Raw genomic sequence first — 18,516 nt, forward strand, 5'->3', positions numbered from 1 at the left:
AATCAAGGAGATTAGCAACCTGGAATTAAGGAGAAATTTCGTGGCAGTGAGAATAATTCACCAGTGGAACGACTTGCCTCCAGAAGTTGTGAGTGCTCCAGCACTGGAGGTTTCTAAGAGGAGATTGGATATTTGTCTGAACTGGTAGAGAGTGTCCTGCTTGAGCAGGGGGTTGGACTAGAAGACCTCCAAGGTCCCTTCCAACTCTGTTCTTCTGTTCTTCTAACCTACCTTTGAGATCAACTACCCATTTCCTTCTCTGTGCTTGTGAGATGCAGGGATCACGTCTGTCTCTTTAGACCAGTGTTGGCGAAACGTTTCGGCACCGAATGCTGAAATGGGAGCTTGTGCGTGCCTGCTGAAAACCAGAAGAGCAGCTGCCCGGCATGCATGCGCGCACCAGGCAGCTGCTCTTCCATTTTCCAGCATGCGCGTTTGCACACAGCCAGCTGGTCTTTGCGCGCACATGCGTGCCAGAAACTGGAAGAGCAGGTGGCCAGTGCACATGCATGCGTCAAGACCAGCTGGCTGGCGCACCAGAAAATGGAAGAGCAACGTGCAACGGCTCGTGTGCCCGGAGAGATGGCGCTGCATGCCACTTCCAGCACGCGTGCCATAGCTTTGCCATCACGGCTCTTGACATTTTAATTGGTCCGTGATGGTTCTCGTTGAACGTTGTGAATTTCCCCGGGTTAAAACCTTAAGACCCAGCTGAACTGTTGCATGGCTTGGACCCTGCGCATTCCAACTGAGCCATGATGTCCTGTGAAGTGCGCTGGAATAAACAAACATACGTTTACGCGGTGAGCCACAATCCACACTTTTCCCCTTCTCCTTTTTGTAATTGTAGATGATCCAGGCTATTCAGGTGCTGAGATTTCATCTCTTGGAGTTGGAGAAGGTAAGGGAGTTTCTTCTGAAGTTTGGTTCGTGTCCCTGTTGTGGCCCACCAGTGGCCAGCAGAGCTGGCAGCAGATTCGGACAGTGAGGAGGTTGGGGAGGAACAAGGGCCAGTCCTGGAGTCTGGGGAAGGCTCGGATGAGGGCTCTGTGTCAGAGGCAGAGATGGGGAAAGAGCCATATGCCAGTTATCAGCTGCCTTCGGAGTCAGACATCAGTGAGGCAGAAGAACAGCTGGAGCCTATTCCCAGTGTGTGCATGCGCAGAGTTGCCAGACAAGAGAAAGAGGCTCCAGCTGTTCATCTGCCTCACTGATGTCTGACTCCGAAGGCAGCTGATAACTGTCAGACGGCTCTGGCCCCATCTCTGCCTCTGACACAGAGCCCTCATCAGAGCCTTCCCCAGACTCCAGGACTGGCCCATGGTCCTCCCCAACCTCCTCACTGTCCGAATCTGTTGCCAGCTCCACTGGCGGGCTACAACATCATACATTTTTCCATGTTTCTGTAAAATTGTAATCACCACTTTGTCCTGGGGAAAAAAAATGTATGTTTTTGAGCTGTCTCTTGGAACAGTGAAGCAGAAAAATTCAGAATTTTATCTAGGGAGGTGAGGAAACCTTTTTAGCTGCCATGATGGAATTTGAAACAAAACAAAAACCAAATTCTCCTCCGGCAACAACAACAACAACAACAACAAATGCAAATATTTCCCTTTTTCTCGCTCCCAACAGCAGCTGGCTCCAATTGTGAGGGTCTCTTCCTATGGAAGCAACGGAGAGAGAAGGCTTAAAAATAGACTTTGAAAGCAGAGGGGTTGATCCAGAGGTCTGGTGCTAAACTCTGGGGGTACCCAGGAGAAGGCTGCCCCCCCCCCAATGCTTCTGTGCTTTGCTCAAGAGATAGACTTTAACTTAAGACTTTATACTGCTGAGGCTTTAAGGCAGCGTTTTTCAACCATTTTAGAAGCTGGGGAATTCTGGGAGTTGACCTCCACTGTTCTTGAAATTGTCAAGGTTGCAGTCACTGCTTTAAGAAGACTTTAAGGAGAAGTTCTATCATTTCTATATTTGTTTCTGCAACTTATATCCGGGTCAGTTCTGGAAAGACTCTTATCTTCTTCTGTTCCCCTTCCCTTCTTCCTTTCCTTTCCTTCTTCTCCCTTTCTTTCTCTTTTCCTTTCCTTTCCCCTTCCCTTCTCTTTTTGTTTCTCTTCTTTTTATCTTCTTCCCTTCCCATCACTGACCCCTCCCCTTCTCCTTCTCCTTCTCCCTTCCCCTTCCTTTCTTTTCGTTTCCTCTCCTTCCTCTTTCCTTCCCCCTTCCATCCATCCTTCCTTCCTATATTCAATATTCCTTTCCTCCCTTCTTCCTTTTCTCCTTTCTTATTTACTTCTTCCTTTCCTTTCTTTCCCCCTTCCCTTCTCTTTTCCTTCTCTTTTTCCTTCTCTTCTCCTTTCCTCTTGTCTCCTCTCCTCTCTTCCCTACTTCCCTTCGCCTTTTCCTTCCCCCTTCCTTTCCGTTCGTTTCCTCTCCTCTCCTTCCTATTTCCTTCCTCCCTCCCTTCCATCCCTCCCTCCTTCCTATATTCAATATTCCTTCCCCCCTCCCTTCTTCCTTTTGTCCTTTCTTATTTACTTCTTCCTTTCCTTTCCTTCCCCCTTTCCTTCTCTTTTTCCTTCTCTTCTCTTCTTTTCTCCTTTCCTCTCCTCTCTTCTCTACTTCCATTCCCTTCCCCTTCCCCTTCCAGGTTCATGACCTCTGCGACAACTTCTGCCACCGTTACATCACCTGCCTGAAGGGGAAGATGCCCATCGACTTGGTCATCGACGACCGAGACGGAGGGTCCAAGTCCGACCTGGAAGACTTTGGGGGGGCTTGTCTTTCTGACCAGGTTGGTCCAAAGTCGGGCGGCCTTTTTGGGCCAGACGGCCGAGGTGGGCAACAGCCCCACTTTGCCGGCAAACTGCCCGGGGCTGGGGTGGGCAGAGGCAGGAGGGGGGCCATGGATAGCCCCTCCCAGAGCAGAAATTGCAGACCCCAAGTAACACCCCTTCTCAGAAGTGGCGTTTTTTTGGGGGGGCACGATCCCTGCTCAGTGCCCTTGGCCGGGTCAGATGGCAGCGTCTTCCAGCGGTCTGCAAAGGTGGGGAATCGCTCTGACTTCTTTCTTCTGACAGCCACATGTGGAAGCCTTTATCGGCACCAGCAGATGTGCCGTTTTTGGCAGGAATCGGATTTCTTTCACAAAGGCTCTGGGGGAGGTTGGGGTGTTGTTGTTTTGTGAGCCATGAAGTTTGTGTGTTCTTGTATTGTTGGGCCGTTCAAAAGGGAAGCGATCTGGCAGACATTGCACAATGACTCTTATAGGCCATGGCACGTTGGCCATCATGGGAGGGTTGGGGGTTTTTTTTGGTTATTCTGTGGGAACTGAGGGTTGTGTTAGTTGCTTGTTGCGGTCGTTTTCCTTCACACTGGCTACCAGTTGCTGGACGGCCCTCTGAAAAAAGCTCATTTCTCACCCCGTGTGACTGCTTTATTGCTTTTCTTTATTCATCTTTGTTCTTATTTATTATTCAATAGTTTATTTTTTCCTTCCTTCCTTCCTCTTTCTTTCTATTTCTTTTTTTCCATTTTTTCTTTTTCTTTTTTCTTTCTGTCTCTCTGTCTCTATCCCTTCCTCTCTTCCTTCCTTCCCTTCCCTTCTTGTTCTTTTTTCTTTCTCTCTCCCTACCTCTCTTCCTTCCTTCCTTCTCTTTCTTTCTATTTCTTTTTTCCTTTCTTTTTCTTTTTTTCTTTCTGTCTCTCTCTCTCTCTCCCTCCCTCCCTTTATTCCCTTCCTTCCTTCCTTCTCTTTCTTTCTTTTTCTTTTTTCCTTTCTTTTTCTTTTTTCTTTCTCTCTCCCTCCCCCCCTTTATTCCCTTCCTTCCTTCTCTTTCTTTCTTTTTATTTTTTCAAAGCTGCAGCCCCTTGACCTCCCCTTCCCATCGAGGGTCCAAGGGCAGTAATGATAAGGGTTAGGGACAAAGCAATGCGATCTATTAGATGCTGAGCCTTCCATTTCTGACTTTGATTGGAGAAGAAAATGGTTCATTCTCAAACAGAAGCCAAATTTCCCCCTCTTGATTCCAGGACTTCACACACAGACACAAGAGAGAGAGAGAGAGAGTCAGAGACAGAGACAGAGAGACAGAGACAGAGAGAGACACACAGAAAGAGATACACAGAGAGATGCCGAGAGAGACAGAGACACAGAGACAGAGACAGAGAGACAGTGACACAGAGAGAGACAGAGACAGAGAGAAACAGAGACAGACACACAGAGAGAGACAGACACAGAGGAACAGAGACAGACAGAGAAGGAGAGAGAAAGACAGAGAGACACACAGACAGAGACAGAGAGAGAGACAGAGGCAGACAGAGACACACAGAGAGACGCAGAGAGAGACAGAGAGAGAGAGACAGAGAGAGAGAAACAGAGACAGAGACAGACAGACAGAGACACACACACACAGAGAGAGAGAGAGACAGAGACAGTGACACAGAGATAGTCAGTCAGACAGAGAGACACAGAAAGAGACAGAGAGGGAGAGTGAGTGAGTGAGTGAGAGAGAGAGAGAGAGAGAGAGAGAGAGAGAGAGAGAGAGAGAGAGACCCACCATTTCCACTCTTGCAACATTCATAAGTTGCAAAGAAAAGGGTCAGGGGCTTGTAAATTAATCACCCCTGACAGTCAGCTGGTAATGAAGGAGACGTAGTTGGCCAGCATGGTCTCTCCCACCCCTCAATTCTTCCCCCCTAACACAAATTCCCTCCTCTCCCTCCCCCCCTCTCTTTTTCTCTTCCAAGCATGCTAATGCATCGAAGTAGTTTTCTTGGCTGCAAGCGACTTGCCTGAATTTTTAATGCACCCACAGGCTATGGGGCTTATTGTTGGGAGGATTTGAGGGGGCAGAGGGGCTTTTTATTGGGGGGGAGACATAGGAGAGGAGGGGCAACGTGGGGAGGAAAAGGCCCTTTCTTAATACAGGCTGTCCTCAACTTATGACAGTTTATTTAGTGACCGTCCAAAGTTACAACGGTGCCGAAAAAAGTGACTTAGGCCCCTTTTTCACACTTACGACCATTCTAGCATCCACATGGTCACTTAGTTTATATTCAAATGCTGGACAAACTGACTCATCTTTATGACGGTCGTCGTCTCCCGGGGAGGTCACGTGATCCTCTTTTGTGACCTTCTGGCAAACAATGTTAATGGGGAAATTCGTTTAACGACCACGTGACTAATGTACCAATGGCCGTGATTCGCTTCACAACGGTCACAAGAAAAGGGGTGACTTTGGGTCAATCACCAGGAAGTGGTGAATTCTAGTCCGGTTTTAGGCATACAATCTGGCTGGGTGACTTTGGGCCGATCACCAGAAGACTGGGAGTTCTAGTTCCGCCTTAGGCACGAAAGCCAACTGGGTGACTCTGCGCCAGTCACCAGGAGGTGGTGAATTCTAGTCCGGCTTTAGGCATACAATCTGGCTGGGTGACTTTGGACCAATGACTAGGAGACTGGAAGTTCTAGTCCTCCCCGCTGAGGCATGAATACCAGATGGGTGACTTTGGGCCAGCCCAACCCACCTCACGGGATTGCTGCTGTGGGGAGAATAGGAGGGAGGAAGGTATGTTGGATATGTTCTCTGCATTATTTGTAAAAGCAATAAAGGCAGAAATACCAGTAAACCAGGGGTGTCCAAACTTGGGAACTTTAAGACTTGTGGACTTCAACAAAAAAAACTGTTTGAGATCCCAACCGTGTGAATCCCACTCCCTTAAAACCCCCTTATGGTGGACCTATGAGGAGGCTAAAAATGTTTGGAAAAAGATCAAAAATTGGCTGGAGGCAATAACGGGGGTTAAAATAGAATGGAAACCTGAAATTTTTTTATTAGGAATAATGTCTGCAAAATATGAAAAAGAAATCCAGTATTTAATACTACATATAATTACGGCGGCAAGGATTGCCTTTGCCCAGAAATGGAAAAACAAACTAACTCCAAGCAAAGATGAAATAATAAGGAAGGTTATGGACTGTGCTGAAATGGACAAATTAACTAAAGAAATTCAGGGAAAAGAAGAATCAGAATTCTATCAGATATGGGATAAATGGTATAGGTGGATGGAGGAAAGAAACAAGAATCAATGAAGGAATATAACAAAACTCAAAAATAATAGTTATGAGTAAAATAAGAGAGTTAAGAATGGTGAAATCCAAATGAAATACAATAGAAGGGGAAATAATATAAGGTGAGCGGTATCGATTGATAATTGCTATTAGAAAGAACAGGAAGCTCCTGTTATTGCATTGTGTAAATGTGTTGTACGTCTAAGTTTTCTGTGTGTGTGTGTGTGTGTGTATCTTACATGTTTGTTAATAAAATTGGGGAAAAAAATCCTTCCACCTCAAAAGCCCCTCTTGCTGCGGGGGTCCGGGAGCACTGTCCCTTTTTAAGGGGCGATGGGATCTTGCAGGGGGGAGGGTCTCAATTGTGCAGGCACTGATCAAGGCGCTCCGAGCGAAGCCGTCGGGTCTGGTCTTCATTAGCTGGGAGTGTTGCTCCCCTTTGCTTCCCAGAGCTCCTAACAGCGACCCCCTGACCCACCCACCCCATGCCCCCCTCCGCCTTTCCCCATTTACTATGGGCTGCAAGTGCCGAATCCCCTTCCTCTTAACCCCTTGAACCTCCCTGCCCCGTCTTTGCAGGACTCCTGTGATCAGCGGGCGGTGGGTTAATCAGGCAGGGCAACGGGGCTAGGGGCAAGCTCTCCCCCACCCCCCCTCCTGGCCAGGGGTGGGGGGTGGGCTGCAACCCGAGCCCCTTCGGTAGCTGTTGGTTCCTTCCCAGAGCAACCCACAGAGCCCCCCCCCGCTTGTACCCCTTTGAACTTGGTTCAATGGGTTGAAATGAGGAGGGGGCCCCAAGATAATGACCTGTGGGGGGGAGTGTGGCGGGGAGGGGGGAATCCCGTGAAAGCTGCAGCAGCCCTCTTGAAAGAGGTGGGGGAGAGGGCAAGGAGGGGGGGGCTAGGAGAGAAGGAGGGTGGGAGCGGCCCCACAAAATCAGAGAAGTTTTCCTGCACTTTCCACTGCTTGGTGATAGGCAGAGATTCATCAGGTGAGGCTGTAGTTGTAGCCTCCCCGATGAAGAATGGGTGCAGGAATCGGGTAGGACTACTCAAATGAATAGATGCGGTGGCTCAATGGCTAAGACGCTGAGCTTGTCGATCAGAAAGGTCGGCAGTTCGCCGGTTCGAATCCCGAGTGCCGCGTAACCGAGTGAGCTCCTGTTACTTGCCCAGCTTCTGCCAACCTAGCCGTTCGAAAGCAGGTAAAAAATGCAAGTAGAAAAATAGGGACTTCCGGTCGGTTCCAGAATTGAATGGGGGGGGGGGCTTCCGGTTAGGACCTTTGTGGCTCTTTGAGTGTTTAAAGTTGCCGTCCCCTGTTCTGGAGTCTCAACATCTGGAGTTTTTTTTAATATTGGGGGGGGGGACACCCAAATTGGATGACTTGAACCCGAGGGTTTAGTCTCTGTGAATGATTCACCTGTCAGGCCTGCAGCCATCTTTTCTGTTGGATCTTTGGCCTGCCAGACTTTCTAATATTCTGCTATGCCTTTTCTATGGTGGGAAAATGGGAGGAGGGATTGTACGGAGTTAGATGATAGGTAGCCATAACAAAATTCTTTCTAGAAAGCCAAGGTCATCCTTTGTCTCTCCACCTCTCCACCTGACAGGAACTGGATGGGTGGAACTTCCAGCATGGCAGTGGGAGACTGGACCATGGGATGGACCAGTGGGTGTGGGGGCAGGATCTTGAACTTTCAACTGGGTGGGGAAAACAGGGAAGCTTTCAGATTCGGCTTTTCCCAGATGCGCCAACATGGCTCTCTTCATCAATTGGAACTTTGAGCGATACTTTGCCTTGGATTCTGGTTTAATTTTGGATGCTATTTGGAACCCTGACAGCACACCATTCTCTTTGTGTGCAGAGCAACTCCTGGATCCGAGACCACGATGAGACGGGGTCAACGCCCTCAGGGACGCCGGGACCCTCCAGTGGTGGGATTGCCTCCCAAAGTGGAGACAACTGCAGTGACCAAGGTGCAGAAGGAGGCGGTGGAAGGCTTACATTTTCACTACGGGAGGAACTGAAGAGCGCAAAATGGACATACTGTGTTTCACCAAAAATAAGACCTAATGGCTCTTTCGGAAGCCCCTCCCCCAAAAATTATAAGACCGGGTCTTATTTTCAGGGAAAGACGTCAGGAGAAAGGGAATGGTGTGGTGGCCTAGAGGTCGAGCTCTCGCCTCACAATCAACAGGCTGTGAGTTTGATAGAGGCAGATATTTCTCTCTCTGGGCACACTGAGAATATATCTGCTGGGGGGGGGGCAAACTCCTCATCGGCAACAGGGAAGGGCATCCGGCCAGTAAACACTCAGCTCCATTCAGTTGCCCCCAGACTCCACCACACAAGGGATTATAGAGTCATTAAAAGAGGAGGAGGATGACGGTAGGAGAAGGGGACATTTTATACAATGTTTCGAAGGGTGGGTCAGGATAAGCTTTAACCCAGAGATCTTCAAACTTGGCAACTTTAAGACTTGTGGACTTCAACTCCCAGAATTCTACAGCTGTAGAATTCTGGGAGTTGAAGTCCTCAATTCTTTAAAGTTGCCAAGTTTGAAGACCTCTGCTTTAGCCAGTAGGAAAATTCTGGGAGTTGAATCCATACCTCTTACAGTGGCTAACGGCTAGGGAATTCTGGGAATTGAAGTCCATGCCTCCCAAAGTGGCTAAGGATGTTCTGATGAAGAGTTGTGCCATTTTTCTGATTCTCTTACATGCCCGCTCCAGTTGTGTGACTTTGCACAACTTCTTGGGGGGGCGGGGTGTGTTAGAAAGAAGCAGGGTTGGGTCAGTACTCATATAGGGGCTGATGAGGAGGACTGTGGGATGCATAATTTACATCCCCTCCAGGCATGGCTTTTAAGGACTTTTTTAGCCAGAGGATATAAGAGCGAAGCAGCTGTTTGAGGGGGTTGGAATTGTCAGAAGGAAGAAAAACTTGGACTTGGGACTTGTTAGGTAAGACAAGAAAAGTGTTTGTTACGCAGCAGACGTTACAACCACACATGCCATTTTCTCTTTTTTTGGAGTGTGGCGATGACCCAGTTTGAACGATTAAAAAAAAAAAAAGTCAGCAAGGGAAAGGAATAGAAACCATCCCTTATACAGGTTGTTGAATTTCAAGCTTCTAAGATTGTTGGCCCCGCAGGGACAAAAAAAGGGAAGACAAATCTAGTTTGTTATTGAAAAGGATGTTGGTTTATTGCTCTCCTGTAAGGAGCACAGAACCTCTGGCTGGCCTCTAGAGGGCTCTGCCTCTTCTGTCCGTGATCACACTTGGTGCAGTTTCAACACTTGCCATTAATATAGCTTTCAATGGGCACCCCCCACCCCAATTCCAGATGTACTGGGTCACATCAACTGTCAAGTGCCAGCCCAGCTGGAGGGCCTCATCCTGTTTCAAGAGGACCCCACTGTCCTAGATCTGAATTTTGCTGTTTCCTTGGCTTTGGACATCTAGCTAAAGCTCTTCTCTTCTCTTCTCTTCTCTTCTCTTCCTCTTCCTCTTCCTCTTCCTCTTCCTCTTCCTCTCCCTCTTCCCTTCTCTTCTCTTCCCCTTCTCTTCTTCATTCTCTTCCTTTCTTCTTCTCTTCCTCTTCTTCTCTTCTTTCCTCTCTTATTCCCTTCCCTTCTCTTCCCCTTCTCTTCCTTTTCTCTCCTCTCTCCTTTTTCCTTTCTCCCTTTTTCTTCTCTTCTCTCCATTTCTCCCTTTCTCTTCTTCTCTTCTTTCCTCTTTTATTCCCTTCTCTTCCTTTTCTCTCCTCTTCACTTTTTCCTCCCTCTCTCCCTTCCTCTTCTCTTCTCTTCCCCTTCTCTTCCTTTTCTCTTCTTCCCACTTCTTCCTTCTTCTTTTCTTCTCTCCATTTTTCCCTTTCTCTCTTCTTCCCTTCTTTCCACTCCTCCTCTTTAATTTTCTTCCCATTTTCTTCCTTTCCTCTTCTCTCCACTTTTTCTTTTCTCTCTTTCTCTTCTCCTCCCCACCCCACCCCATTCCCCTCTTTCTCTTAATTTTCTCTCCTTCGTTTCCCTCTTCTCCTCCCCTTCCCTCTTCTATTTCCACCTCCTCCTCTTTCCTTCCCTTCCCTCCACCCCTCGCAGGTGATTGCCTGGATAACAGCGTGGCCTCCCCTAGCACAGGAGAAGATGATGAGCTGGATCGGGACAAGAAGAGAAACAAGAAACGTGGCATTTTCCCCAAGGTGGCCACAAATATTATGCGCGCGTGGCTTTTTCAACATTTGTCGGTAAGAACTCAAATAGCGCTTGGGGTCTGAAGTCCAGGTTGTAGGCGGGCGGGCGGGTGTTGCAACCCAGAAGGCCCTTGGTGGGCATCCAGGCTAATGCCCACCGCCCAACCGCTTCCTGTCTGCCAGGCAATTAGATAGAGCCTCTCCCTGGTTAGTTAAACAAAGGAAAGTTAATGAGCGCTGGCCAATTAGCGGCTAATTGAAGGAGCTATAAAGCTATTAGAGGCTGGTGAAGAGTAATCAATTCTGGCCAATTACCCTGGACAGCCTTGGCAGGGAGGGGAGGGGGAGGCTGGGGAAGGAGGCAGCAACGGGTAAGGGAGGGGAGGAGGCTTTGCCCTGCCGTTTTCTTTGAATGATGATCGGTATGTGGCAGGCAGTCCTCGACTTACGCCCCGTTTGTTTATTGACCAAATCTCTATGGAGATTCTCAGTCATCCAGGTCACGATTGGCCATGAGTGCATGCAACCTTCCTAGGCTGAGATTCAAAACCCTCCTTCATTGCCCTGCGCTCTGGACGGAGGGGGCTGGGGGGGAACAGAATGATGGATGCCCTGCCTGCCTGTCTGCCCATATCTATCTATCTATACATCTATCTCTCTCTCTCTCTCTCTCTCTCTCTCTCTCTCTCTCTCTCTCTGTCTATCTATCTATCTATCTATCATCTATCTATCTATCTATCTATCTATCTATCTATCTATCTATCTATCTATCTCTGTGTCTGTCTATCTATCTATCTATCTATCTATCTATCTATCTATCTATCATCTACCTATCTATCTATCTATCTATCTATCTATCTATCTATCTATCATCTATCTATCATCTATCTATCATCTATCTATCTATCTATCTATCTATCTATCTATCTATCTATCTATCTATCTATCTATCTATCTCTTTCTCTTCTACCTACCTACCTACCTACCTACCTACCGTCTATCTCTCATCTAATCTTTCTACCTACCTACCTACCCACATCCACAGTATATTCCGCCGGCCAGCCATCTTTCTCCTCAATTTGGCCTCCTCCAATCTCGGTTACTCTCTGGCTGATAGGAGCCCACCCCCTCCCTCACCCTAAACAGTTGTGACATAGATGGAGGTGAGCAAGTCGTTCAGCCAAGAGCGAAAGGACGCTGGGCTGACAGAAAGCTGCTCTCTCCGTCCCTGCAGTAGCCGAGCCCATCAGCCATCAACCCCGCAGCCCCAAATCATTCAGGCAGCTGGTCTTCCTTCCCCGGGAGTGCCAGCATCCGAACAGGGCAGGATGAACTCTGAACTCTTAAATTAACCAGCTTCCTTTAGGGAGAAAATTCACCATGGCTAAAATGGATAAGAGCAATGGATGTTGCATTTCTAGTTTTTGTTTGTTTGTTTACTTTATTGTCATTGCATCTCGTAGGACGAAATGAAATGCCATCTTCAGTGTACATTATACATAAAAAATAAAACAAAAGCCCACAACCTTCACATTCTATACAATTGAATTTAAAAAAATTGTATTAATATTGCACTATACAGTAGAATTCAATGTAGTTACTGCCCTGGGATAGAAGCTTGTTTTTCAGCCTCTTTGTCCTTGCTTTTATTGCCCTGTACCGTCTGCCAGGTGGTAATAGTTCAAAAAAAAAAAGGGTGCCCAGGATGAAATGGATCCTTAAGGCAACGGGAGCTGTAAAGCTCTTCCAAAGAGGGGAGAGGACAACCCAGGATCCTCTGGGCAATGACGTTGACCCTCTGGAGCCCTGTTCTATCTTCCTATCTAGAGTGGCAGTCTCGATGTTTGCAGCAGACCAAATATGGACAGTAGTTGAGGGAGACAATGTCCCCATTGGTGGACAACCCCGTTTCCAAGTGGAAGCCCCAGCTGGATTGGAAACTTGAGGGGAAATGAAGGCCAAGGTGTCAAAAACCCGAGGGGGTAATGATCCAAGACTTGGAATTTGTCCCCCGGCTGGTGCCCCACTCCTGGTGACCTCTGAAGTCTGGGAGGACCGTTGCTCATCCATCACCTGGTTGTCAGATGGAGAGGTCTGGCTGTGACCTCTGAGCCCAGACTGGCTCATCCATCATCTGAGCTGGCAACTGAAAGGATGGGCGGGGAGGGAAGGAGAGGAAGCCAGGATGGGGTCCACCTCCAATCAAGGAGTAAGATGTCATTTCCCTTCTCCTTCTCCTGCTCCCCCTCTTAGTCTTCTTCCTCCTCCTCTTCCTCCTTCTCCTCCTCCTCTTTTCTCTCTCTCTCTCTTTCTTTCTCCTCTTTCTCCTCTTCCTGCTCCTTTTTCTCTTTCTTCTTCCTCCTCCTTCCTCTTTCTTCTTCTTTCTCCTCCTCTTCTTTCTCTCTTCCTCTCTCTTTGTTTCCCTTTCTCCTCCTTCTCTTCTTCCTCTTTTAATTTATTTATTTCTTTTTCCTCTTTCTCCTCCTCTTCCTGCTCCTTTTTCTCTTTCTTCCTTCTCTTTTCCCTTTCTCCTTCTCTTCTTCCTCTCTCTTTCTCTTTCTCTCTGTTTCTTTCTCCTCCTCCAGTTTCTCTTTCTCTTTCTTCTTCTTCTTCTTCTTTCTCTTCCTCCTCCGCTTCCTCTCTCTCTCTCTATTCTCCTCCGTCTGTTTCTCTCCTCCCCTCCCTTTCTCTTTTTCCCCTGCACAAAAACTGAAAGAGTTGGGGGCCCATCATTCCCTTTCCAGGACACGCCTCTCTGCAGGGCTGTTGTGTCTTCCCCATACATGATATCCCACATTCCTTCGGAGACAAGGCAAGCAATACAGAATGAAGGAAGAGGGAAGGAATTATTATTATTATTATTATTATTATTATTATTATTATTATTATTATTGTTGTTGTTGTTGTTGTTGTTGTTGTTGTTGTTATTATTATTATTATTATTATTATTATTATTTTGCTGCAGCTTAAAAAAAAGTCATAATAATATAAACATTGGTGTTTGAAAGCACAACTTTTTTGCCTTCGGTTCTGAAACCAGGGAGCAAACACAGTTGGCTCAATGTTTCGGAGAACACCTTCTCTTCTCTCTTCTCTCTGTGCAGCATCCTTATCCCTCGGAAGAACAGAAGAAACAGTTAGCCCAGGACACGGGACTGACAATTCTGCAAGTCAATAACTGGTAAGGATTAGAAAGTGAGAAGACAAGAAATAGGAAATCTTCCTTCGGCTGAATCTGCGTCTCATCTGCCCCAACCAGTTGTAAAATTCCCTTGGGAGGAGATCCTCCCTGTTGCCCCACTCAGCAAGACCTGTTGAAAGTATAGGTGGCTGGGGAATTCTGGGAACATGATGACTGGGGAATTCTGGGAGTCGAAGTCCACACATCTCCAAGTTGCTCAAGGTTGCAGAGAGTGGTGAGGACAGCAGAAAAGATTAATGTTCTATCCAGGACATGGCAGAGAAGCGATGCTTGAGCAGGGTCCGTCCATAGGATTGTCTGGGACGCTAAACATCCTCTTCACTACCTGTTCCCCTTGTGGGAGGGGGCTTTGTGGTACCCAAAGCAGAAAATCCAGGTTCAGTCACAGTTTGGTTCCAAACAGCATCAACCTTGTGAACTCTCAAGCTTCCTGACTGTAGAACAAGAAGCAATGGGTGGACACTAATCAAGGAGAGAAGCAACCTAGAACTAAGGAGAAATTTCCTGACAGTGAGAACAACTGATCAGTGGAACAAATTGCCACCAGAAGTTGTGAATGCTCCAACACTGGAGGTTTTTAAGAAGTTGTTGGATAACCTTTTGTCTGAAGTGGTGTAGGGTTTCCTGCCTAAGCAGGGGGTTGGACTAGAAGACCTCCAAGTCTCTTCCAACTCTGTTGTTCTATTCTATTCTATTCTGTCCTGTCCTATCCTAGATTCTATTCTATTCTATTTATTCTATTTCCTTCTTTCTTTTCTTTTCTTTTCTATTCTGTTCTGTTCTGCTCTGTTCTATTCTGTATTCTATTCTATATTCTATTCTGTTCTGTTCTATTCTATTCTCTATTCTGTTCTATTCTATTATTTTCGTTTCATTTCTTTTTTTCTTTTGTTTTCTATTCTATTCTGTTCTTTCCTTTTTTCTTTCCTTTCCTTTCCTTTCCTTTCCTTTCCTTTCCTATTCTATTCTATTCTATTCTATTCTATTCTATTCTATTCTATATTCTATTCTATTCTGTTCTATTCTGTTCTATTCTATTCTATTCTCTTTTCTTGTCTTCTATTCAATTCTTTTCTATTCTTTTCTTTTCTATTCTATTCCTCTCTCTGCTACACGTTCAAGATGGACAAGGATTAATATTTACATGCATTTATATGTTAGGGTGTGGGTATACACACAGCTTTCAACATTGAGAACAATTAACTAGTGGAACATCCTGTCACTTTATCTCCTGCAGGTTTATTAACGCCCGAAGGCGCATAGTTCAACCTATGATCGACCAATCAAATCGCACAGGTAGGAGGGATTCCATTCTACTAAGAATCTGCGGAAAGGGGTCACTCTATATATTGATTCCCCAGGATGCTCCTTTCCCACTCCATACCGTCCAGCCACTTTCAGGAGCCCAAAGGGGACCAAGCAGGTTGTAATGCCTTATTTTTAAATTTTATTTCTTTCAAGATGGCAATAATACTCTTTCCTTCTTCTTGCCCCCCACCCTACAACAACAACCCTGTGAAGCAGGTTGGACTGAGAGAAGTACTGGCCCAAAGTTACCCAGTTGGCTTTCATGCCTAAGGCGGGACCAGAATTCCCAGTCTCCTGGTGATTGGCTGAAAGTCATGCAGCCAGCTTTCATGCCTAAGGCGGGACTAGAACTCTCTGTCTCCTGGTGATTGGCCCAAAGTCACCCAGCCAGCTTTCATGCCTAAGGAGGGACTAGAACTCTCAGTCTCCTGGTGATTGGCTGAAAGTCATGCAGCCAGCTTTCATGCCTAAGGCGGGACCAGAATTCCCAGTCTCCTGGTGATTGGCCCAAAGTCACCCAACCAGCTTTCGTGCCTAAGGAGGGACTAGAACTCTCAGTCTCCTGGTGATTGGCTGAAAGTCATGCAGCCAGCTTTCATGCCTAAGGCGGGACCAGAATTCCCAGTCTCCTGGTGATTGGCCCAAAGTCACCCAACCAGCTTTCGTGCCTAAGGAGGGACTAGAACTCTCAGTCTCCTGGTGATTGGCTGAAAGTCATGCAGCCAGCTTTCATGCCTAAGGTGGGACCAGAATTCCCAGTCTCCTGGTGATTGGCCCAAAATCACCCAGCCGGCTGTCATGCTGAGGAGGGACTAGAACAGAAGTGGTATTCAGCCGGTTCTGACCAGTTCTAGAGAACTGGTAGTGGAAATTTTGAGTAGTTCGGAGAACCAGCAAGTACCACCTCTGGCTGGCCCCGCCCACATCTATTCCCTGCCTCCTGAGTCCCAGCTGATTGGGAAATAATGGGGATTTTGCAGTAACCTTCTGCTGCCATGCCCACTAAGCCATACCAAGCCCACCAAGCCACACCCACAGAACCGGTAGTAAAAAAAATTGAATCCCACCACTGGACTAGAACTCCCTGTCTCCTTGTGATTGGCCCAGGTTCATCCAGCTGGCTTTCACACCTGAGGTGGGACTAGAACTCCCAGTCTCTTAGTGATTGGCCCAAAGTCACCCAGCCAACTTTTCATGCCTAAAGTGGGACTAGAACTCGCTGACACCTGGTTTCTAGCCTGGTGCCTTAACCACCAGGACAAACTGGCTGATTTGGGGAACAGGTTCCAAACAGGAGGCCGTTGGATGGCCTCCCCCCATGCCCCAACCATCCAAAGCTGCCTTCTGTTTTAAATGCCTGCAGAAATCGGATACCCTTAAGAGTAGGGGATGTATCTACCTATTCTCTTTCCTCTGTAATGTTTCTCTCTTCCGAGCAGGTCAAGGTACGCCGTATAGTCCTGACGGGCAGCAAATGGGAGGCTATGTTATGGATGGGCAACAGCGCATGACAATTCATCCCCCAGGTGAGTCAGAATTGTACGGCTCTTCGACAAAGGGAGAAAGTTATCCTGGGTAGCCCAATCTAGTGTCAGCATTCCAAATATCACCCAGAATTAAATCAGAGTCCAAGGCAGAGCTTTCCTCAAAGCTCCAATTTAATAAGAGAGACATGTTGGTACAAACTGTGGAAAACTCGAATCTGAAAGCTTCCTGGGTTTTCCACCCAGTTGAAAGTTCAAAACCTTGGCCCCACACCCACAAGTCCATCCCATGGTCCAATCTTCCTCTGCCACGCTGGCATTTCCACCCATCTAGTTCCGGTCAGGTGCAGAGGTGCGGAGACAAAGGATGACCTTGGGCTTCTAGAAAGGAATGTTTCATTTTGACAACAACACAGTCTACAATTCTACTCCTTACTATTCCCACTCCCAATTACCCCACTAATGAAACAGCATAGTAAAAGGAGAGAGAGTGTGGCAGGCCAAAGATCCTAAAAGCAATATGACTGCAGGCCTAACATCTAGTTTTCCAGAATTCCCGAAAGAATATCCTTGGTGTGGGGGCTTTGTGAAAAGAGGGGGCAGTGGAGGGTCTCACTTGTCCGGTAGGAAGAACCAGGACCATACTTAAGTTGCAGTTAAGAAGATTTGCTGCTCAGCCCTATACACAAGAATGCAGTCAACTAACGTTCAACACTAAATTGGCACCGGATAAGAGTCAGTGGAATTCCAAAAAGGTTGAACTTAGTCCATTTGTGAGTGTTGTGGCCTGCCAATGGCCAGTGGAGCTGGCAGCAGATTCAGACAGTGAGGAGGTTGGGGAGGAAGATGGGCCAGTCCTGGAGTCTGGGGAAGGCTCTGATGAGGGCTCTGTGTCGGAGGCAGAGAGGGGGCCAGGGCCGTATGCCAGTTATCAGCTGCCTTCGGAATCAGACATCAGTGAGGCAGACGAACAGCTGGAGCCTGTTCCCAGTGTGTCCAAAGCAGAGCTCTTGTCTGAGCCTTCCCCAGCCTCCAGGACTGGCCCATGCTCCTCCCCAACCTCCTCACTGTCTGACTCTGATGCCGGCTCTGCTGGAGGGCCACAACAGGTACAGGAGTCATCATCCATAGGAAGGGTTTAATCTTCTGTTTCCTCCTCTTCCTCTAGGACCAATGGGAATGACGATGGGTATGGAGGGCCAGTGGCACTATATGTGAAAGTCTGAACTCTCTGTTGACATCAGAGGGGAAGTGAGTATCACGGAGACCCCAGTCTCTTCTAAAAGAGCAGCAGCAGGAGGAATGGGCCAACTCGCCATGGCCAACTCGCCGAGGGACAACTTAACAGTTCAATTTTATTCTTTAAAATAAATTTAAAACGTTTTTCATTTTCGTCACTCTCATTTCGTCCCTTCCTTTTGTAGCCTTTCTTTAATGGGTCTCCTCCACCATTTCTTTGATATTAGGGTAACTTTTGTCCCTCAGAGAGTTGTCGTATGGGGAGTTGACTGTGGCGAGTTGACCATGGTTCTTTGACCATGGTGAGTTGGCCATGGCAAGTTGGTCATGGTGAGTTGGCCATGGTGTGTTGGCCATGGTGAGTTGGCCATGGCAAGTTGGCCATGGTGAGTTGGCCATGGTGTGTTGACCAGGGCGAGTTGGCCATGGCAAGTTGGCCATGGTGAGTTGGCCATAGTGAGTTGGCCATGGCGTGTTGATCATGGTGAGTTGGCCGTGGTGAGTTGGCTGTGGTGTTGGAGGAAAAGGTCCTAGGCTCCTCTTGAGGTTGAGTATGAAATGATTGAAAAATTATGCCTCCTGGTGGGACAGATTGGCCCATGAGGACTAGCCCCTTCAGGCAGAAGAGGAGATCCACGCCAGAAGTCCCATCATAGCTTCTGGCAACCATTTTCCCCTACTTTCCCCCCTTCATCATGCCCAGATTGCCATTCCGCACCCAAGGTGACAGATTCCTCATGCCAACTTCACAAGGGCTGTATCTGCTTAATATATTTGATCGTCTCAATTAGCTGCTGCAGGTCCTAAGCTGGAGGTGACATCTCCCATGGCTGTGTCATGGCAATTTGAGAAGTTGGGAAGTTTATCATTGAGTGTGTTGCTCAAATCCAAAGAAGGATTTGAGTCAGAAAAATTGCTTCAATTTAGGGTTTGTTCTTCTCGGTCAACCAAAGAAGCTTTGTCCCACAATTGTCTTCCCACTTCCCACAATTTCTCAACCTTGAGAACTTTAAGA

General features: G+C 47.4%; 1 protein-coding gene across 4 annotated transcripts in view; it reads left to right on the plus strand.

Moving 5' to 3' along the window:
* The window catches only part of MEIS3 (Meis homeobox 3), a 37,891-nt gene that overhangs the window by 18,331 nt on the left and 1,044 nt on the right, over nucleotides 1-18,516 (plus strand). For 3 of the 4 annotated variants that reach the window (XM_081961600.1, XM_081961599.1, XM_081961601.1), the window contains 8 exons: nucleotides 851-901; nucleotides 2,648-2,791; nucleotides 7,938-8,049; nucleotides 10,177-10,322; nucleotides 13,373-13,449; nucleotides 14,708-14,766; nucleotides 16,218-16,304; nucleotides 17,431-17,513. In XM_081961600.1, the coding sequence (XP_081817726.1) occupies nucleotides 851-901; nucleotides 2,648-2,791; nucleotides 7,938-8,049; nucleotides 10,177-10,322; nucleotides 13,373-13,449; nucleotides 14,708-14,766; nucleotides 16,218-16,304; nucleotides 17,431-17,480 (726 nt within the window). In that variant the 3' untranslated portion in view covers nucleotides 17,481-17,513. The remainder of the gene's footprint in view (nucleotides 1-850; nucleotides 902-2,647; nucleotides 2,792-7,937; nucleotides 8,050-10,176; nucleotides 10,323-13,372; nucleotides 13,450-14,707; nucleotides 14,767-16,217; nucleotides 16,305-17,430; nucleotides 17,514-18,516) is intronic. The other variant, XM_081961602.1, reaches the window with a different exon arrangement.

This window comes from Natrix helvetica (genome assembly GCF_964273705.1).
Source record: "Natrix helvetica genome assembly, chromosome: 9".
NCBI lineage: Eukaryota > Metazoa > Chordata > Lepidosauria > Squamata > Natricidae > Natrix > Natrix helvetica.